At 42.3% G+C, this 14,779-nt stretch overlaps 3 protein-coding genes across 5 annotated transcripts; 2 read left to right on the top strand and 1 right to left on the bottom strand.

Moving 5' to 3' along the window:
* Positions 1 to 18: 18 nt before the first annotated feature.
* Positions 19 to 4,356, bottom strand: fbxl8 (F-box and leucine-rich repeat protein 8). 2 transcript variants are annotated; one of them, XM_067399573.1, is made up of 2 exons: positions 4,211 to 4,356; positions 19 to 985 (listed from the first exon to the last, which is right to left on the bottom strand). In XM_067399573.1, the coding sequence occupies exons 1-2, from the start codon at positions 4,258 to 4,260 to the stop codon at positions 19 to 21; spliced, it is 1,017 nt and encodes a 338-aa protein (XP_067255674.1). In that variant the 5' UTR covers positions 4,261 to 4,356. The 2 variants fall into 2 exon arrangements, with proteins under 2 accessions (XP_067255674.1, XP_067255673.1); XM_067399572.1 differs by lacking the exon at positions 4,211 to 4,356 and adding an exon at positions 3,430 to 3,728.
* tradd (tnfrsf1a-associated via death domain) lies at positions 3,055 to 8,160 on the top strand. 2 transcript variants are annotated; one of them, XM_067399575.1, is made up of 6 exons: positions 3,055 to 3,188; positions 4,414 to 4,461; positions 4,549 to 4,702; positions 4,845 to 5,125; positions 7,448 to 7,574; positions 7,715 to 8,160. In XM_067399575.1, exons 1-6 carry the CDS (start codon positions 3,078 to 3,080, stop codon positions 8,011 to 8,013), a joined length of 1,020 nt encoding a protein of 339 aa, XP_067255676.1. In that variant the 5' UTR covers positions 3,055 to 3,077; the 3' UTR covers positions 8,014 to 8,160. The 2 variants fall into 2 exon arrangements, with proteins under 2 accessions (XP_067255676.1, XP_067255677.1); XM_067399576.1 differs by lacking the exon at positions 3,055 to 3,188 and adding an exon at positions 3,868 to 3,967.
* Positions 8,161 to 10,753: 2,593 nt separating this feature from the next.
* Positions 10,754 to 13,875, top strand: LOC137030723 (uncharacterized PE-PGRS family protein PE_PGRS20-like). Its single transcript, XM_067401161.1, has 3 exons — positions 10,754 to 10,964; positions 11,128 to 12,566; positions 13,606 to 13,875. Exons 1-3 carry the CDS (start codon positions 10,754 to 10,756, stop codon positions 13,873 to 13,875), a joined length of 1,920 nt encoding a protein of 639 aa, XP_067257262.1.
* The last annotated feature ends 904 nt before the right edge of the window (positions 13,876 to 14,779 follow it).

Below are 14,779 nucleotides of genomic sequence, written 5' to 3'. Positions count from 1 at the left end.
AAAGAGTGCTTGAGAGCATTACTTAAGTTTTGTACAGGTCCAGGGGTGAGGTTCTTTATGTGTTTTGAGAGTGTATCTTTTGAGATTTGGACAGTTTGTGATGAGCGCTGTTATCACTTCTTGTGAGACCACACAATAACAGTGAAACTCTTGGAGATTGACACACTGCTTTGCTAAAGCTATCAGCGCAGAGTTTAGTTCAGGAGACGCTGTCGTCTGCAGCTCCAGAACCTCTAGCGTGTTTGCGTAACTCTGCCCAACTATCTGAACCACATCCAACAGCAATGTGAAAGTAAGCAGTCGAAGACATCGAACAGGGATACTGGGCTGCAGTACCCCTGAGAAGTGCAATTCAGGCAGGGTGTGGTCAAGCTCAAGTTCCACCCAGAGATGTGGGTGTCTCAGTTTTAACTCTACCCATATCTGGTCACAGAAAGGCAGGGTGTATTTGAGTGAGCGCTCGCAACGGAGCTCTAGTTTCTTTAGTGCTGGTCGTTCTGGCAACATGAGATCTTTAAAGACGTCTTGTGATAGACTAGCTTGAAAAACTCCAAGAACATTGAGTGACCGGCAGCACTTCAGCACTTGCCTTAGCGTCTCTGCGTTGACGCCACACACCAGAGAATGATTATTGATGTAAAGACTTAGAAGAGCAGGGCAAAGCATGGCAACGCTCCGGACGAAGGAGTCGCTGAGGGTGAAGGGTACTCCCTTTAGGTCAAGCATGGTTAGGGACGACCCATTCGTGAGTATGTCCACTAAGCCTTGCTGTAGGTCCTGTCCAGCATAAAAGAGGGGCGTGTTCCCCACACAACAGATGGAAAGTCCTTCCAGCCGCCCATCACCCCTGGCAACTGCCTGCCTCAGCACCCACAGTGCTGTTTTGCGATTGGCTGGATCAATTAAACCCATTGTTAGTTTCAAATTTCTGACCAGTGGCAGAAAAGCAGAATATCCGTCAGGGACACTGGTTCCTGACTCGCACCTAAGACAGAGATAAAATATGTAAAGCAAGGCATGCACCATCTCTTAATGTAGTTTATTGTTTTATATTATTATTATTATTATGATGATGAGTTTGTGTAGCTCATGTGACACAAATCTATGACAATATAGTAGTGTATAGCACAAAGTTTTCACTAATAACATAATACGCTTTTATCTCTGTTCAAAAAACCAGCATATGCTGGTTAGGTATGTTTTGAAGCTGGTTTGAGCTGGTTTATGCTGGTCATGAGCTAAAGGGTTAGTTCACCCAAAAATGAAAATTCTGTCATTTATTACTCACGCTCATGCTGTTCCACACCCGTAAGACCTTCATTAATCTTCGGAACACAAATTTAGATATTTTTGTTTAAATCTGATGGTTCAGTTTAGCCTGCATAGCCAGCAATGACACTTCCTCTCTCAAGATCCATAAAGGCAGTAAAAACGTATTTAAATCAGTTCATGTGAGTACAGTGGTTCAATATTAATATTATAAAGCGACGAGAATATTTTTGGCGCACCAAAAAAAAAACAAAAAAACGAATTAAAGTGATGGCCGATTTCAAAACACTGCTTCAGGAAGCTTCGGAGCGTTATGAATCAGTGTATCGAATCGTGAATCAGATCACTTGTCAAACCGCCAAACTGCTGAAATCACGTGACTTTGGCGCTTTGAACCGCTGATTCGACACACTGATTAATTTGTGCTCCGAATCTTCCTGAAGCAGTGTTTTAAAATCGGCCATCACTAAATAAGTGAATAGTAAATTAATTTATTTATTTTGCCGCACCAAAAATATTCTCGTCGCTTTATAATATTAATATTGAACCACTGTACTCACATGAACTGATTTAAATATGTTTTTAGTACATTAATGGATCTTGAGAGAGGAAATGTCATTGTTAGCTATGGAGGCCTCACTGAGCCATCGGATTTCAACCAAAATATCTTCATTTGTGTTCCAAAGGTCTTACGGGTGTAAAACAGCACAAGGGTGAGTAACCCTTTAAGATGGTCCTAAGCAACTAGCTCCAGCTCAGGACCAGCATAAACCCGGGGCCTGTACCATGATGATAGTTGAACAAACTCAGGGTTAGAGGATTAGTTTCAAATTGACAAAACCAAACCACTCCAATCCGGCTTTGTTGGTACCATGATGCTGATCATCAACTTTCTCTGTCAACTCAGGCTTTGATCCTGAGTTTGTGGAGCGCGTGCACATGAATGCGTGACATCAGTGGCAAACAGCCAATCACATGCCTTGCAACAGAGATAAACTGTGATTCACTTCCCGCGAGAGAGTCAGCGTGATTCAAAACTCTTTTGCTTAAAATGAAGAATTCAAATGCATTTACACTAATGGAAAATACTTGTCTGTGAAAGAGGACAAATAAAAGAAATGATCTTTATCATTTCTTTATCATCAGTGCAAGTGAAAGTTGTGAAGTTAGTTTATATAGTTGATAATATATAGCGATAGAGACTTAAACATACAAGATCACACGTAGTAATTTTTAAAGAGGATATTTACACCTTATTTAGGCCTATATTACATATGATCTATATATATATATATATATATATATATATATTCATTGAAACTAAGTGCTTAATAACTACTGTTACACTAAACTTGCGTGTGTATAATGGATTAATAAAAATATAGATAATTATACAAATCATATATAAATTATATTATCATTAAAACCAGACAATTTCATCATTAAATATTTGTTTTTACTATATAATGACCTTTAATTGGAGGAAGAGAAACTGGGGGAGTGACTTTATTGCGTTAGGTGTGTCAGTGTCAGTTTGCTCACATCTGATTGGTCCAATTTCAGTTTCAGATCTCTAACCCAAAACATAACCTGCCCCAGAGCAGGTTAGACGTGGAGCGTAAGTTACCATGGCGATAAACACCGCTAAAAGTCAAGTTACTTTAATGGTACCTAAAACCCAGGATTGCCGCAAACTAATCTGAAACTTACCTGGCTAGCCAGCTAAACCGGCTTCATGGTACAGGCCCCAGCTCAAGCCAGCTTCAAAACATACCTTACCAGCATATGCTGGTTCTTTCAACAGGTAAATGTTCTCACACCCCAGAATTCTCACATTAGTCTCCTCTACAATTTCAGAAAACCATAACCATGTCTCAAACTGTGCTCTGATTTGCCATGATATCACTCTGCAACCAAAAGTAAGAAATTTTAATATAAATTCAAACATTTCTCATCAAATAGGGTTATTTTTCTAGTTATAAAGTCAACTCTGCGTGTATTCCTATTATTTCTCCTGAAAATTCTCAGGAGAAACATGTGAGACAAAGTTGATATTTGCAATATAATTAAGATCTCCATAACGTCTCCCAAGATACGAAAGAGCAACATCTTAGTAAAATGTTTCTCTGGGAGGGTTTCCTTTTCCTCGTGGATTCTTACCTGACTTCAGTATCTTTCCATGAGCTTGGATGTGTCATGATATTAGACCAAGCCTTACAAACAGTAAATGCATTGCATTTGTCCTGCAAATGCAGGAAAGAAAAAATATGTGCAAGGATCTCTTCTGGCAGATCCATTCCATTCCCAATCGAGCCCAGTCAGACGCCGGTTAAAATACGCTAACAAAAAGACCTTGTCCCAGGACAGTTCGTGTTGACTCTGCCGTCTGTCTGTCAACTTCAATATATATATATATATATATATATATATATATATATACACGTTCTCAAACTTCTGTACTTCCTCCTGCGTCACGAGTTCCGTTGTTAAACACAGCGTTGAAAACAGATGTGGAGATTTTATCCAATCACCATAGAATGCGCGAGACACTTAGCCAATCAGCTCCTTGGACATTGTAGTGGGTGTGTCTTAGTAGCGGCCAAGATATTGCATCGACACCTCGAAAGTTTCCTTCGTGTATGTTTGCAGGCCTGTTTACACTTCCTTATCATTCAGACAAAGTACACCAAATCGTTGTGTAAGTAAAATGTACTGTTTATAACAAATCGCAGGTTTCATATTCGCTATTATGTGAATTGGAGGTACGCTGAGTTGTGTTATGTTAAACCTTTGTTCACGTGAACAGTAAAATGTTTAAAAAAAAAAGCCACGAGACGTGCGAGCGAGCTTTAGATGTTTTATACATTGACCTCTCAAAAATTTAAATAAATTATTAAATAAATAAAGGTTAAAAGTTTTGTGATGTGACGCATCACATTACCTGTAAACGTGCAGCGCATATCTGTAACAATCACCAACGTTTGACCCCATTTATATAACAGTATCGTCCTTCAAGCTCACAACCTTATAAGGAAGTGGTTACATTTGTGCTAGTCTAATTAGATCTTCAAGGAATTCAGCTTTGCTTTTACAATTTCTTTGTGTGTGTGTTTGACAAACCAGTTTGTTTGTTCACATTCACAGGACTTGAGACAAGAGTTTGATCAGAAGATGGATAGTATAGACACTAAGGTACATTGTGTTTACTTTTTGTGTCTGTCCTAATGTTGCTGTATGTGAATTAACAATGTGCGTAAATGATTTCATCTTCATCTACAGAGGTTAAATGACAGCAATGCCAATGATGGTGAATTTTCAGGGTGTGTTGTACTCTTCCTGGGGTGTAGCAGTCCAGAACACAACCTTCTATCGCTTTACAAAAACGAACAAGGGAAATTCAGTGTGTTCAAGGTTATTAAACTCACCCTTACAGGTAAGAGTTGATGGGCACCAAGTACACATCAATTTAATGAAATTATACTGAAATTAAAAAGAGTATGGTGTTTTATATATACAGTAGATTTAACAAAGTTTTTGGGATGCAAATGATACAATTCCAATTGTCTTTGATCCAGATTCTGTTGGTGGACTGGAAGGGTACGAAATCCTAAAACTGCACGATGCTGATCCCTTCCTTGGGGTGGAACTTAAATTCATGTCCGTGCCTCCCTGTCAGCGGTTTCTGGAGAGCTATGCATGTGGTTCACTCGCTCAGTTTCTGTCCCAGCATGCCTCACGCCTTCTTACTCTGCTTGATGGGGTTGTCATGGAAACACAGCTCAAAGCAGGAATACACACACTTGACCAAAACCTTCAAGACCTGGAGATCTGTCTGGAGCACATACGCCAATCACAGGTACGTGTATATGCTAATGCTGATATGACCGCCATGAGAGCTTTATACCGGTCTGTAAAAACGTGCATGTGCTTTTTCCATTCTGCGTCACAAACATTCACAATATTAAAATGCAATTTATTCTTCAATGAAAACATTGACAGTCTCTCATGTAAGCCTAAAAGAAGTGTGAAATGATTATGTATGTTCATGCATTTATTTTAAGGTCTTGAGTGGGAATATCCTTAAAAAAAAATTAATTTCAGGATGATTCATATTTAGGCCTAAAGGTCAATAGGGTAAATGGTGCTGGGAATTTCCCGAATCAGGAGGGGCTTTAGGTGCCTCTGACATTGCTAGGAAATTCACAGCTTCAATAAAAAAATGTTAAATGAGCATGTTCTTGACATTTTCAGCTCTGAGAAGAAACTGCAGGTACTTAGATCAAAGATAAGTTGATTTGGTCATACAAGCATGTTTCAAACTGCTGCCTCCATGTCACGTTTTCTATACAAAATAATGTGAATGTTAAAACGTATATGTACTGTTCTTAAACCTGCTTACTCTGGTTGTGTGGTAAATGTGGTGGAAACAACTATGTTGTGTCAGAAAACTTAAAATGTTGAGAGTATTGTAATATTATGTTTCAAAGATGGTGAAAACAACTAAAAAGCTTCATTTTGGTGCAGTGATTTTCAGCTGTATCTTCAGTACCTTGATTTCAATTTGAACATAAGGTGGAGATCCAACACAAAACCAGACTGACATACAATCAAACATTGAAATATATTTACATGAATACAACAAAAATATAGATTGAATAGAAAAATTTTCATAAACACTTTAATATGGGGAACAATTCTCACTTTTAAGTAGTTGCTTATTAGCTTGCATATTGGCTGTTTATTAGTACTTATAAAGCACATATTAATGCCCTATTCTACATGACCATATTCTACATCCTTAAATCCTACCCCAACCTAAACTTAAACACTACAACTACCTTACTAACTATTAATAAGCAGTAAATTAAAAGTTTATTGAGGCAAAAGTTGTAGTTATTATATAGTTGAATATACCAAAGTTTTACCAGATGTTCTAATAGACTCAGTTGCTTTCTAAATTGATGGTGAAATGCTCTTCACTGCAGTGTTTTTGAGGATAAGCGGATGTCACACAACTGTCATCTGCAAAGCTTAATTTGTGCTGTAGAGTTTAATTGGATGAACTTGCTTGACTTTGTCATCAACAAAAAAACATGGGAAGCATTTTCTCCTGCTTTTTAAAAGTCAATGAGCATATTAATTTTGCATCATGAATCTACAATTATATGGTTGCATTTTTATAATTTGCATTTAGCCTTTTTTCTTCCTGTCTGCAACCCTTTCATAAGAGAACTACGAGCCGGTTTTAGTATTTAATTTGCAGAATTGGAGATGTGAAACCGTTCTTTGCTCTCAATTCTTTCTCACCTGCTCACCTGCAAGTAAACATTTGGCAAAAATAATTATTCACTAAGGTTTTGTCAAAACTTTTCCATCCTTATTTTACATTTCACTAATGTAAGATCAAAAATGCTTGTTGTCAGACTTTCAGTGGTGTTAAAAAAAACACTACTGAAATGAATGAGATGAAATTGTGAAGAAGATCTGTCGGGCTTCTCAGTAGCCTTATATGCCCAAACTAGTCCGGTCTAACATCTAAGGGGTGTAAGCAGAAGGCCTCTGACTGCTTGTATTGTCAAGTCATGTCACCTTTATTGATATAACACTTTAATACAGTTTGTTTCAAAACAGCTTTACAGTGTTAAACATGTAAATAACAATCAGTGATGCAAACAGAATTCAATTCTGTTGTAAAGCAGCTCTTGAAAGACAATAGTGTCATTGTTCAGTTGAAATGAGTTCAGTGTTGATTCAGTTCACTTGTGTAAAGTTCATCAATTATGAAACAAGTTCAATTCGATTATAAAGATATATTATGTCATCAGCCAGCTCAGTTCAGTTCTCATCCGATAGTGTCAGTGCAGTCAAATCAATAATATTGCTGAATATTAAGTGTATTGCTCTATAAAGCCGTTCTTGTCTCTCCTGATATCTTAATGGACTTTGTGTCTGCAAACATCTTTTCAGTAGAAGTATGGTGATATCTGAACCAGTCTCTACTCTGATGAAAACAGTGAGAGAATATCTCATTATTGTGAAGCTCCCAGTGGAATTAAGTTAAATCTCTTTTCTTTGAATTAAACAGCTGCTGGGGGAGCCTTACCTTCTATGGATATGAAAAATAATGCTTTTTTGAATACTGTGCTTTTAGTTGAATTGACCGATGACTGTTTTGTAGCCTGTGCGTTTGCGAGATGATGAGGTCACACAGTTGGAGCAGCAGCTGCAGAACAGCTATGGTCCTCCCAGTCAACCACCACAGGAGCTGCCCAGGAACTGCTTTCTGTTTCAGAAGAGAGTTTTCGGTGAGTTTAAGGATTTGAATGTGTGTGATGATGCATTACTGAGCGTAAAGCTTTTGTTTAAACATTTTACATTTGTATTTCTATAATCACAGACTAGTTTTCTCATTCAAAATGTTTCTCCTCTGTCCCTATGCTCTCAGATGATAGACCTTTGACTTCAGCAGACCAGCAACGGTTTGCTGCTCATGTGGGACGGGATTGGAAACGAGTGGGACGGGCTTTACAAAAGAACTGCCGTGCCTTAAAAGGCCCTGCTATCGACAATCTGGCCTATGAGTACGAGAGGGAAGGGCTTTATGAACAGGCCTATCAACTGCTTGGACGTTTCATCCAATCAGAGGGAAGGAGTGCCAAACTGAGCCGTCTTATCAGTGCACTAGAGGAGACAAAATTGACCAGCATGGCAGAGATCATGTTGGGCATTCAGCCACGAGATTGAGACTGTAAGAGAATGAATGAATGTATGAATGAATGAGGTTTGTGTGTGTGTGTGTGTGTGTGTGTGTGTGTGTGTGTGTGTGTGTGTGTGTGTGTGTGTGTGTGTGTGTGTGTGTGTGTGTGTGTGTGTGTGTTGTTTTTGTACCTGTGACTGTTACCAAGATATACAGCTACATTTGAAGAGTGTGCTTTTTTCCATCATGACCTTAAAAGTTCTATCTGTCACCTACTTGAAATTGTTTCACAATCACCCTGTCATCTGCCCAAAATCAAATACATTTTAAATAAAGAGTTTTTAATGCATATTTCATGCATAACTCCAGATTTGTCCTCCACATTGTGCTGTCTGTGTCTTTACCGGGCCAGGAAAGGTTGCATCTCAGAGTCATTGTGCGCTTAAGAGCAACAAACTGAAGATGCTAAAAACAGCATCACTTTAACTTCCAGAACTCTGAGTTACCCTCAGCATTGAAGCGAGCGGTGTTATTGTCAGAAGGCACTTAGGATAGCAGGACCGCTGCTACAGCAGAGCTATGGATTGACTTTTAATCAGTACAATACATAATATCACTCATACATTAAAGACAACTGGAAATACAGAGCTTGACACCACTTTAAAAATTAAATTGTGAGGACCAAATTTCTGTTATGCATATTAAGGATATTACTGAACTATAGATTACTTTCATAATAATGTTTCTAAATAAACTGCTTTCTAGTCCAAAAGCATGCTTAATCTGATTATAAAATTGGTCCACTGAGTATAGGTCACCTATATTGATCTAATTTTTTAAAAAAGACTAGGAAGGATAAATATGAGATGAGGCATTATTAAAGAACTCTTGTGGAATGTATATTGCTTTTAGAAATTCAATCTTGAAATCAATATTCTCAGCTTCTATAAATAAACACCAACCTTACAATAGGGTATTACTAGTTTTTCTGATAAGCGGAAACATTTAGGGAGAAGATTGAGGATTTCCTTTTTTTTCTGATCTGAGAAAAAGGTGTAGGTGTAATGAAGTTGTGTCATTAGTCAAATATTTAGTTGGGGGGGAAAAAACAGCAAAAATGAAAAAGTCAACATCTGGATCTGATTGAGTTCTAATACGCTATGAGATGCCATTATTCTTAGAAATTAATTTTAGCTTAATGGTATCTATTGAGGGCGGTCAGATTAATGAAATGGATGAGGCCTTTCTCCATTAAAGCATTATGCAGACCTGCCATTAAAGTATTACATGGTTAAGAGATCATATTCATTTTAGTTATGGGGATTTAGAAGCTCCTAGTCGTTTTCTAGAGTGAAATCTAACATTTTCATTTACGAAAAACCTGGTGATTAAATACCAGAGAAAACGTTATTCAACCGTTCCGTTGTTATCTGTCCGGTCACATGCTTTGTTAAATGTTTTTTTTTTAGGATTTCATTTTTGGATTTCAGTTTATTTCACTCAAAATATAAGTGCTACTCGCATATGATTATGTAATGATATTTCAACATACTTGTGACGTTTCAGCTTATGGAGGAGGGTCTGTGATTTTGTCTCCACCCTGGTAATAAAGATAAAAGCATGTTAAGCAGGCTATGTGGCTTGATATTGCTGTTATCTTAGTAAAGTAATCCATCAGAGTGACCTGTGTGTGTGTCACTGGTGTGTTCAGAAAGTGAACAGTCCTTTGCAGTTAGGGCTGGGCTTGGCATGAAATCAAAGCAAAAGTTATGTATTACATTCTCCCCTCCCCATGGACACATTTCATAGAATCAGTCAGATATTCATCTTTACCTTGAGCTCAATGCATTTTTCTGTTTTGTATATGTGCATTCTCCCTTTTTGCATCACAGATTTTACAATATTAAAATGCACTTTATTCTTCAGTGCAAACATTGACAGTCTCCTTGATAAACCCAAAGAATAACACAGTTTCTAAGTATGAAATTATGATATATGTGCATGCATTTATTTTAAAGACATGAGTGAGGATATCCTAAGATTTCCAGAGATTTGCACTACTGGTAGATATTAAAAACTCACTGAGTGATCTCATCTTTCAAAGCATTTTACCCATATAACAGTGCTGAAGCACAAACTCTTAAAGTATTATTATGTGTTGTTATCTGAAATCCAACAGCAGAACATCTGGCTCATATGGCAGGGGTTATGTATTAGAGAAATCCACAGGAATCTTTTAGAGCTGTAAGAATGTGAGCGTGTGGGGAGGATTGGGTTGGGAGTGAATATTTGTATTACATATTTGAATATCTGTGCTCCGTTGTTGTGGATGCTTTATACATATATATAAAACTGGAAGAGCATGGCACTTGCAAACACCAAGGTCATGGTTTTTTTTTTTCCCTAAAATGTTTACCTTGAATGCACTTTAAGTTGTTTAAAGCATCTTGCAGTTGCGTAAATGTGAATGCAATGTTTAAAAGTATCATGTGTCCCATCATTATGTTGGTGCATTTAAAGGTTATGGTTCATGCAAAAATGAAAATTCTGGCATCATTTACTCACCCTCAATTTGTTCCAAATCTGTATGAATGAGGGTAGCTATGGGATCAAACTAGTGGTGTGAAAACTGAGAACAAGGAACATGTGACACAGAAAACATAAACACAGAACACTGACATTGCTCCCCCCTCCCGGAAGGCGCAACCTCGCGCCTCAAAAGAGTCCAACCAAGGAGGGGGGTGGGCAGGAGCAGAGTGGTTAGGATGCCTCTAGGGTGGCCCGACCATGCAGGTGTCCATGGCAGTGCCCGTAACTCAGGGGGCCAGGGTGGTGCCGGTAACTAAGGGGGCCAGAGTGGCACCGGTAACTCTGGGGGCCCGGGCGGCACCAGTAACTCTGGAGGCCAGGGCAGCGCTGACAGTTCAGGGGGCCAGGGCGGCACCGGTAACTCAGGGGGCCAGAGTGGCGCTGGTAACTCGGGGCCAGAGTGGCGCTGGTAACTCTGGGGGCCCGGTGCGGCACCGGTAACTCAGGGGGCCAGGGCAGCGCTGACAGTTCAGGGGGCCAGGGCGGCACCGGTAACTCAGGGGGCCAGAGTGGCGCTGGTAACTCGGGGCCAGAGTGGCGCTGGTAACTCTGGGGGCCCGGTGCGGCACCAGTAACTCTGGAGGCCAGGGCAGCGCTGACAGTTCAGGGGGCCAGGGCGGCACCGGTAACTCAGGGGGCCAGAGTGGCGCTGGTAACTCTGGGGGCCAGAGTGGCGCTGGTAACTCAGGGGGCCAGAGTGGCGCTGGTAACTCGGGGCCAGAGTGGCGCTGGTAACTCTGGGGGCCAGGGCGGCACTGGTAACTCAGGAGGCCAGGGCAGCGCTGACAGTTCAGGGGGCCAGGGCGGCACTGGTAACTCAGGAGGCCAGGGCAGCGCTGACAGTTCAGGGGGCCAGGGCGGCACTGGTAACTCTGGGGGCCCGGGCGACACCGGTAACTCAGGAGGCCAGAGTGGCACTGGTAACTCAGGGGGCCAGAGTGGCACTGGTAACTCAGGGGGCCAGAGTGGCGCTGGTAACTCAGGGGGCCAGAGTGGCACTGGTAACTCAGGGGGCCAGAGTGGCACTGGTAACTCAGGGGGCCAGAGTGGCACTGGTAACTCAGGGGGCCAGAGTGGCGCTGGTAACTCAGGGGGCCAGAGTGGCACTGGTAACTCAGGGGGCCAGAGTGGCGCTGGTAACTCAGGGGGCCAGAGTGGCGCTGGTAACTCAGGGGGCCAGAGTGGCGCTGGTAACTCAGGGGGCCAGAGTGGCGCTGGTAACTCAGGGGGCCAGGGTGGCTCTGGTAACTCAGGGGGCCAGAGTGGCGCTGGTAACTCAGGGGGCCAGAGTGGCACTGGTAACTCAGGGGGCCAGAGTGGCACTGGTAACTCAGGGGGCCAGAGTGGCGCTGGTAACTCAGGAGGCCAGAGTGGCACTGGTAACTCAGGGGGCCAGAGTGGCACTGGTAACTCAGGGGGCCAGAGTGGCGCTGGTAACTCAGGGGGCCAGGGTGGCTCTGGTAACTCAGGGGGCCAGGGTGGCACTGGTAACTCAGGGGGCCAGAGTGGCGCTGGTAACTCAGGGGGCCAGGGTGGCTCTGGTAACTCAGGGGGCCAGGGTGGCACTGGTAACTCAGCGGGCCAGGGTGGCACTGGTAACTCAGGGGGCCAGAGTGGTGCTGGTAACTCAGGGGACCAGGGTGGCGCTGGTAACTCAGGGGGCCAGAGTGGCGCTGGTAACTCAGGGGGCCAGAGTGGCGCTGGTAACTCAGGGGGCCAGGGCGGCACTGGTAACTCAGGAGGCCAGGGCAGCGCTGACAGTTCAGGGGGCCATGACGGGCAGTCCTTGGCAGTGTGGCAGTGTGGCCCTGACCCCAGGCTCGGCTACAATGGCCACGGGTATATGGCACCCCCCCATAAAATTCTTGGGAGGAGCTATGGGTCTCTGGTCTGGAGCAGGGTCTATAGCGGATTGGAGCGGAGTCTGGAGCAGACTTGGGGACTGGAGCCATCACTGGATGCTGGTCAGGGGCTGGAGCCATTGTGTGGGTGGCCCAAAGCCATTGTGTGGGTAATGCCTGGCTCACACTACAGGAGTTTTAAAATCCTATCCAATTGTAAAATCTGGTTGCAGCACACACTTCAGGAGAATCTTTGCAGATTTTCTTCCCTCAAATAAACATGCTCACACTACAAGATTTGAAATTCGCGGAGCATCACACACTACAAAATGTTATTAAGAGGAAGTGCGTCACGTGATCTACGCAGCAGATCAAAAGCGGATGTAAACAAAATGGATACTGAAACACAGAAACTTGCTGTAGCAATAATAATTGTTTGTTGTGAGAAAACACAAAAGCAGAAGAATAAATGAGTGTGGATGAAAAAATGGTTGAGACGGGCTCAACATGGATTGTCAGTTCTTCAGCGAGAAATGGAGGTAAAATTGACCTTTTATTACTATCGTAGTGTGCTAGAATGTTTACCATTATAATATTGCCTGCCTAGTTCAAAAGCTAGCCTAGCGTGCAAACAACTATACTCACCTGGTACGTTTAAAACCAACGCGATCTCTCCCCAGCTCTTCTCTTTATCGGAGCGGTTATGGTACTCTTTCGATGAAACGTTGTATAAGCAGTCATGTTCTTGCCACATTTCGACAAGGTGCTCCTCCATCTCCGAGGTCCAACGAATCCTGGATCTTGGTTTTTCGCGGTCGCCATTTCGAAATGTCTGTCACTTCCGTCGCGTCGTATACTTGTTTCCTATTGGCTATTGTGACAATACTGACGTTATTACAATCTTGCTCATCCCGATAAATATCAAACATGTTTGATATGATCGGGGTGAGCCCGATTTGTGTGAGATCAGATCAGGAGGTGCAAGATTTTATCTGTGAACGTCTCACATTACCAGATAATCGGCGGCGAACATCGGAACCGATCGAGGTCATGGACAACATTTTTTCTCCGATTCTCGGGAGGGGAAAATCGGGCATAAATCGGCCTAAAACTCCTGTAGTGTGAGCCAGGCATAAGCGCCAAGACAGGCACTATGATGTCCTCTGGGAAAGGAACGAATACAACAACTGGAGTGGGCTCACGGGCTAGAGCGGGCTCAGAGGTGAGATCCATCTCTGGACTTGGGACAATGGAGGGAGTCGCCTCAGGATGAAGGAGGGAGTAGCCTATGGACTCGGGACAAGGAGGGAGTCGCCTCTGGACTCGGGTCACGGGCTGAGGCAGACACTGGAGCAGACTCAGGGGCTGGAGTCATCTCTGGGCTCCAGGACATCCCCTCATACTCCACTAAAAGACCTAAAGGCACAAGTATGGAGATCATTACGGCTGAGGGCTCAGGAGTGGCAGCGACCATCTTGACCGAGGGCTCAGGCGTGGTGGCGGCCATCGGTCGGTCGGTTCTTCTGTCACGTGCCATGTTGGATAAACACTCACAATGAGGAGGAATGCAAAAAGGAAGACTTAAATGATAATCCAGGAAACAAGAGAAACACCATCAAACACAAACATATTATACATACGAGAACCGACAAAGACTGAGGGAGAACACAGGGAATATATACAGGGCAAACAGAGGGGCAAACGAGGCTAATGAACAAGACAAACCTGGGACAAATGAACTCAAATGAGGGTAACTATGTGAACAAACTAGTGACGGGAAAACTGAGAACAAGGAACATGTGACACAGAAAACATAAACACAGAACCCTGACACATAATATGGAAGAAAAATACTATTGAAGTCAATATAGCTCATCAGTAGAAGAAAGAAATTCATACAGGTTTGGAACAATTTGAGGGTGAGTAAATGTTGACAGAATTTTCATTTTTGGGTGAACTATCCCTTTAAGCAAAATCACACAGTTTTGACTGTAATATTGCATTTATACAACAGTTATATAGACAAGTAATTGATATTGACTAACTTATTTTTCAGACAAAAATTGCCCAATTTGTTTGAATATTTCCACCAAATGAAAAAAAGTTCTGAACGAAGCTAAAGCATTTCGTTTGAGTCCAAGTGATGCACAGACTAAAAGCCGGTCTGGAACGGAATATGTGAGTGGACAAGCAACCAAGAAACCCAGAGAAACCCAGCTCAGAGCCAGTCAAATTAAAGGACTGGAACTTTTTCCGGTGTTGTGCTGAATTCTGACCCCCACCAAATTATTAGCCCCCTAGTATTGGTGATTTAGGATTAGGTGTGGGGGAGGGGAGGGGTTAGGATTAGGTGTGGGGTTAGGATTAAGCAATCAGGTAGTGA

The sequence above is a fragment of the Chanodichthys erythropterus genome, chromosome 11, assembly GCF_024489055.1.
Source record: "Chanodichthys erythropterus isolate Z2021 chromosome 11, ASM2448905v1, whole genome shotgun sequence".
In the NCBI taxonomy this organism is placed as follows: domain Eukaryota; kingdom Metazoa; phylum Chordata; class Actinopteri; order Cypriniformes; family Xenocyprididae; genus Chanodichthys; species Chanodichthys erythropterus.
Note: the sequence above shows the minus strand (reverse complement) of the source record. Positions and strands in the feature narration are given on the sequence as shown.

Bases quoted from the DNA above. Each gene is read 5' to 3' on its own strand.
- tradd (XM_067399575.1), top strand. From the start codon at position 3,078: ATGTTCTCACACCCCAGAATTCTCACATTAGTCTCCTCTACAATTTCA. The intron at 4,462-4,548 runs GTACATTGTGTT...CTTCATCTACAG, and splicing joins TGGATAGTATAGACACTAAG to AGGTTAAATGACAGCAATGC. The intron at 4,703-4,844 runs GTAAGAGTTGAT...TCTTTGATCCAG, and splicing joins TATTAAACTCACCCTTACAG to ATTCTGTTGGTGGACTGGAA.
- LOC137030723 (XM_067401161.1), top strand. From the start codon at position 10,754: ATGCAGGTGTCCATGGCAGTGCCCGTAACTCAGGGGGCCAGGGTGGTG. The intron at 10,965-11,127 runs GTAACTCTGGGG...GTGCGGCACCAG, and splicing joins TCGGGGCCAGAGTGGCGCTG to TAACTCTGGAGGCCAGGGCA. The intron at 12,567-13,605 runs GTAATGCCTGGC...CTCACGGGCTAG, and splicing joins GGCCCAAAGCCATTGTGTGG to AGCGGGCTCAGAGGTGAGAT.
- fbxl8 (XM_067399572.1), bottom strand. From the start codon at position 3,566: ATGGATCTGCCAGAAGAGATCCTTGCACATATTTTTTCTTTCCTGCAT. The intron at 986-3,429 runs GTAAGAATCCAC...TCTCTGTCTTAG, and splicing joins TGGAAAGATACTGAAGTCAG to GTGCGAGTCAGGAACCAGTG.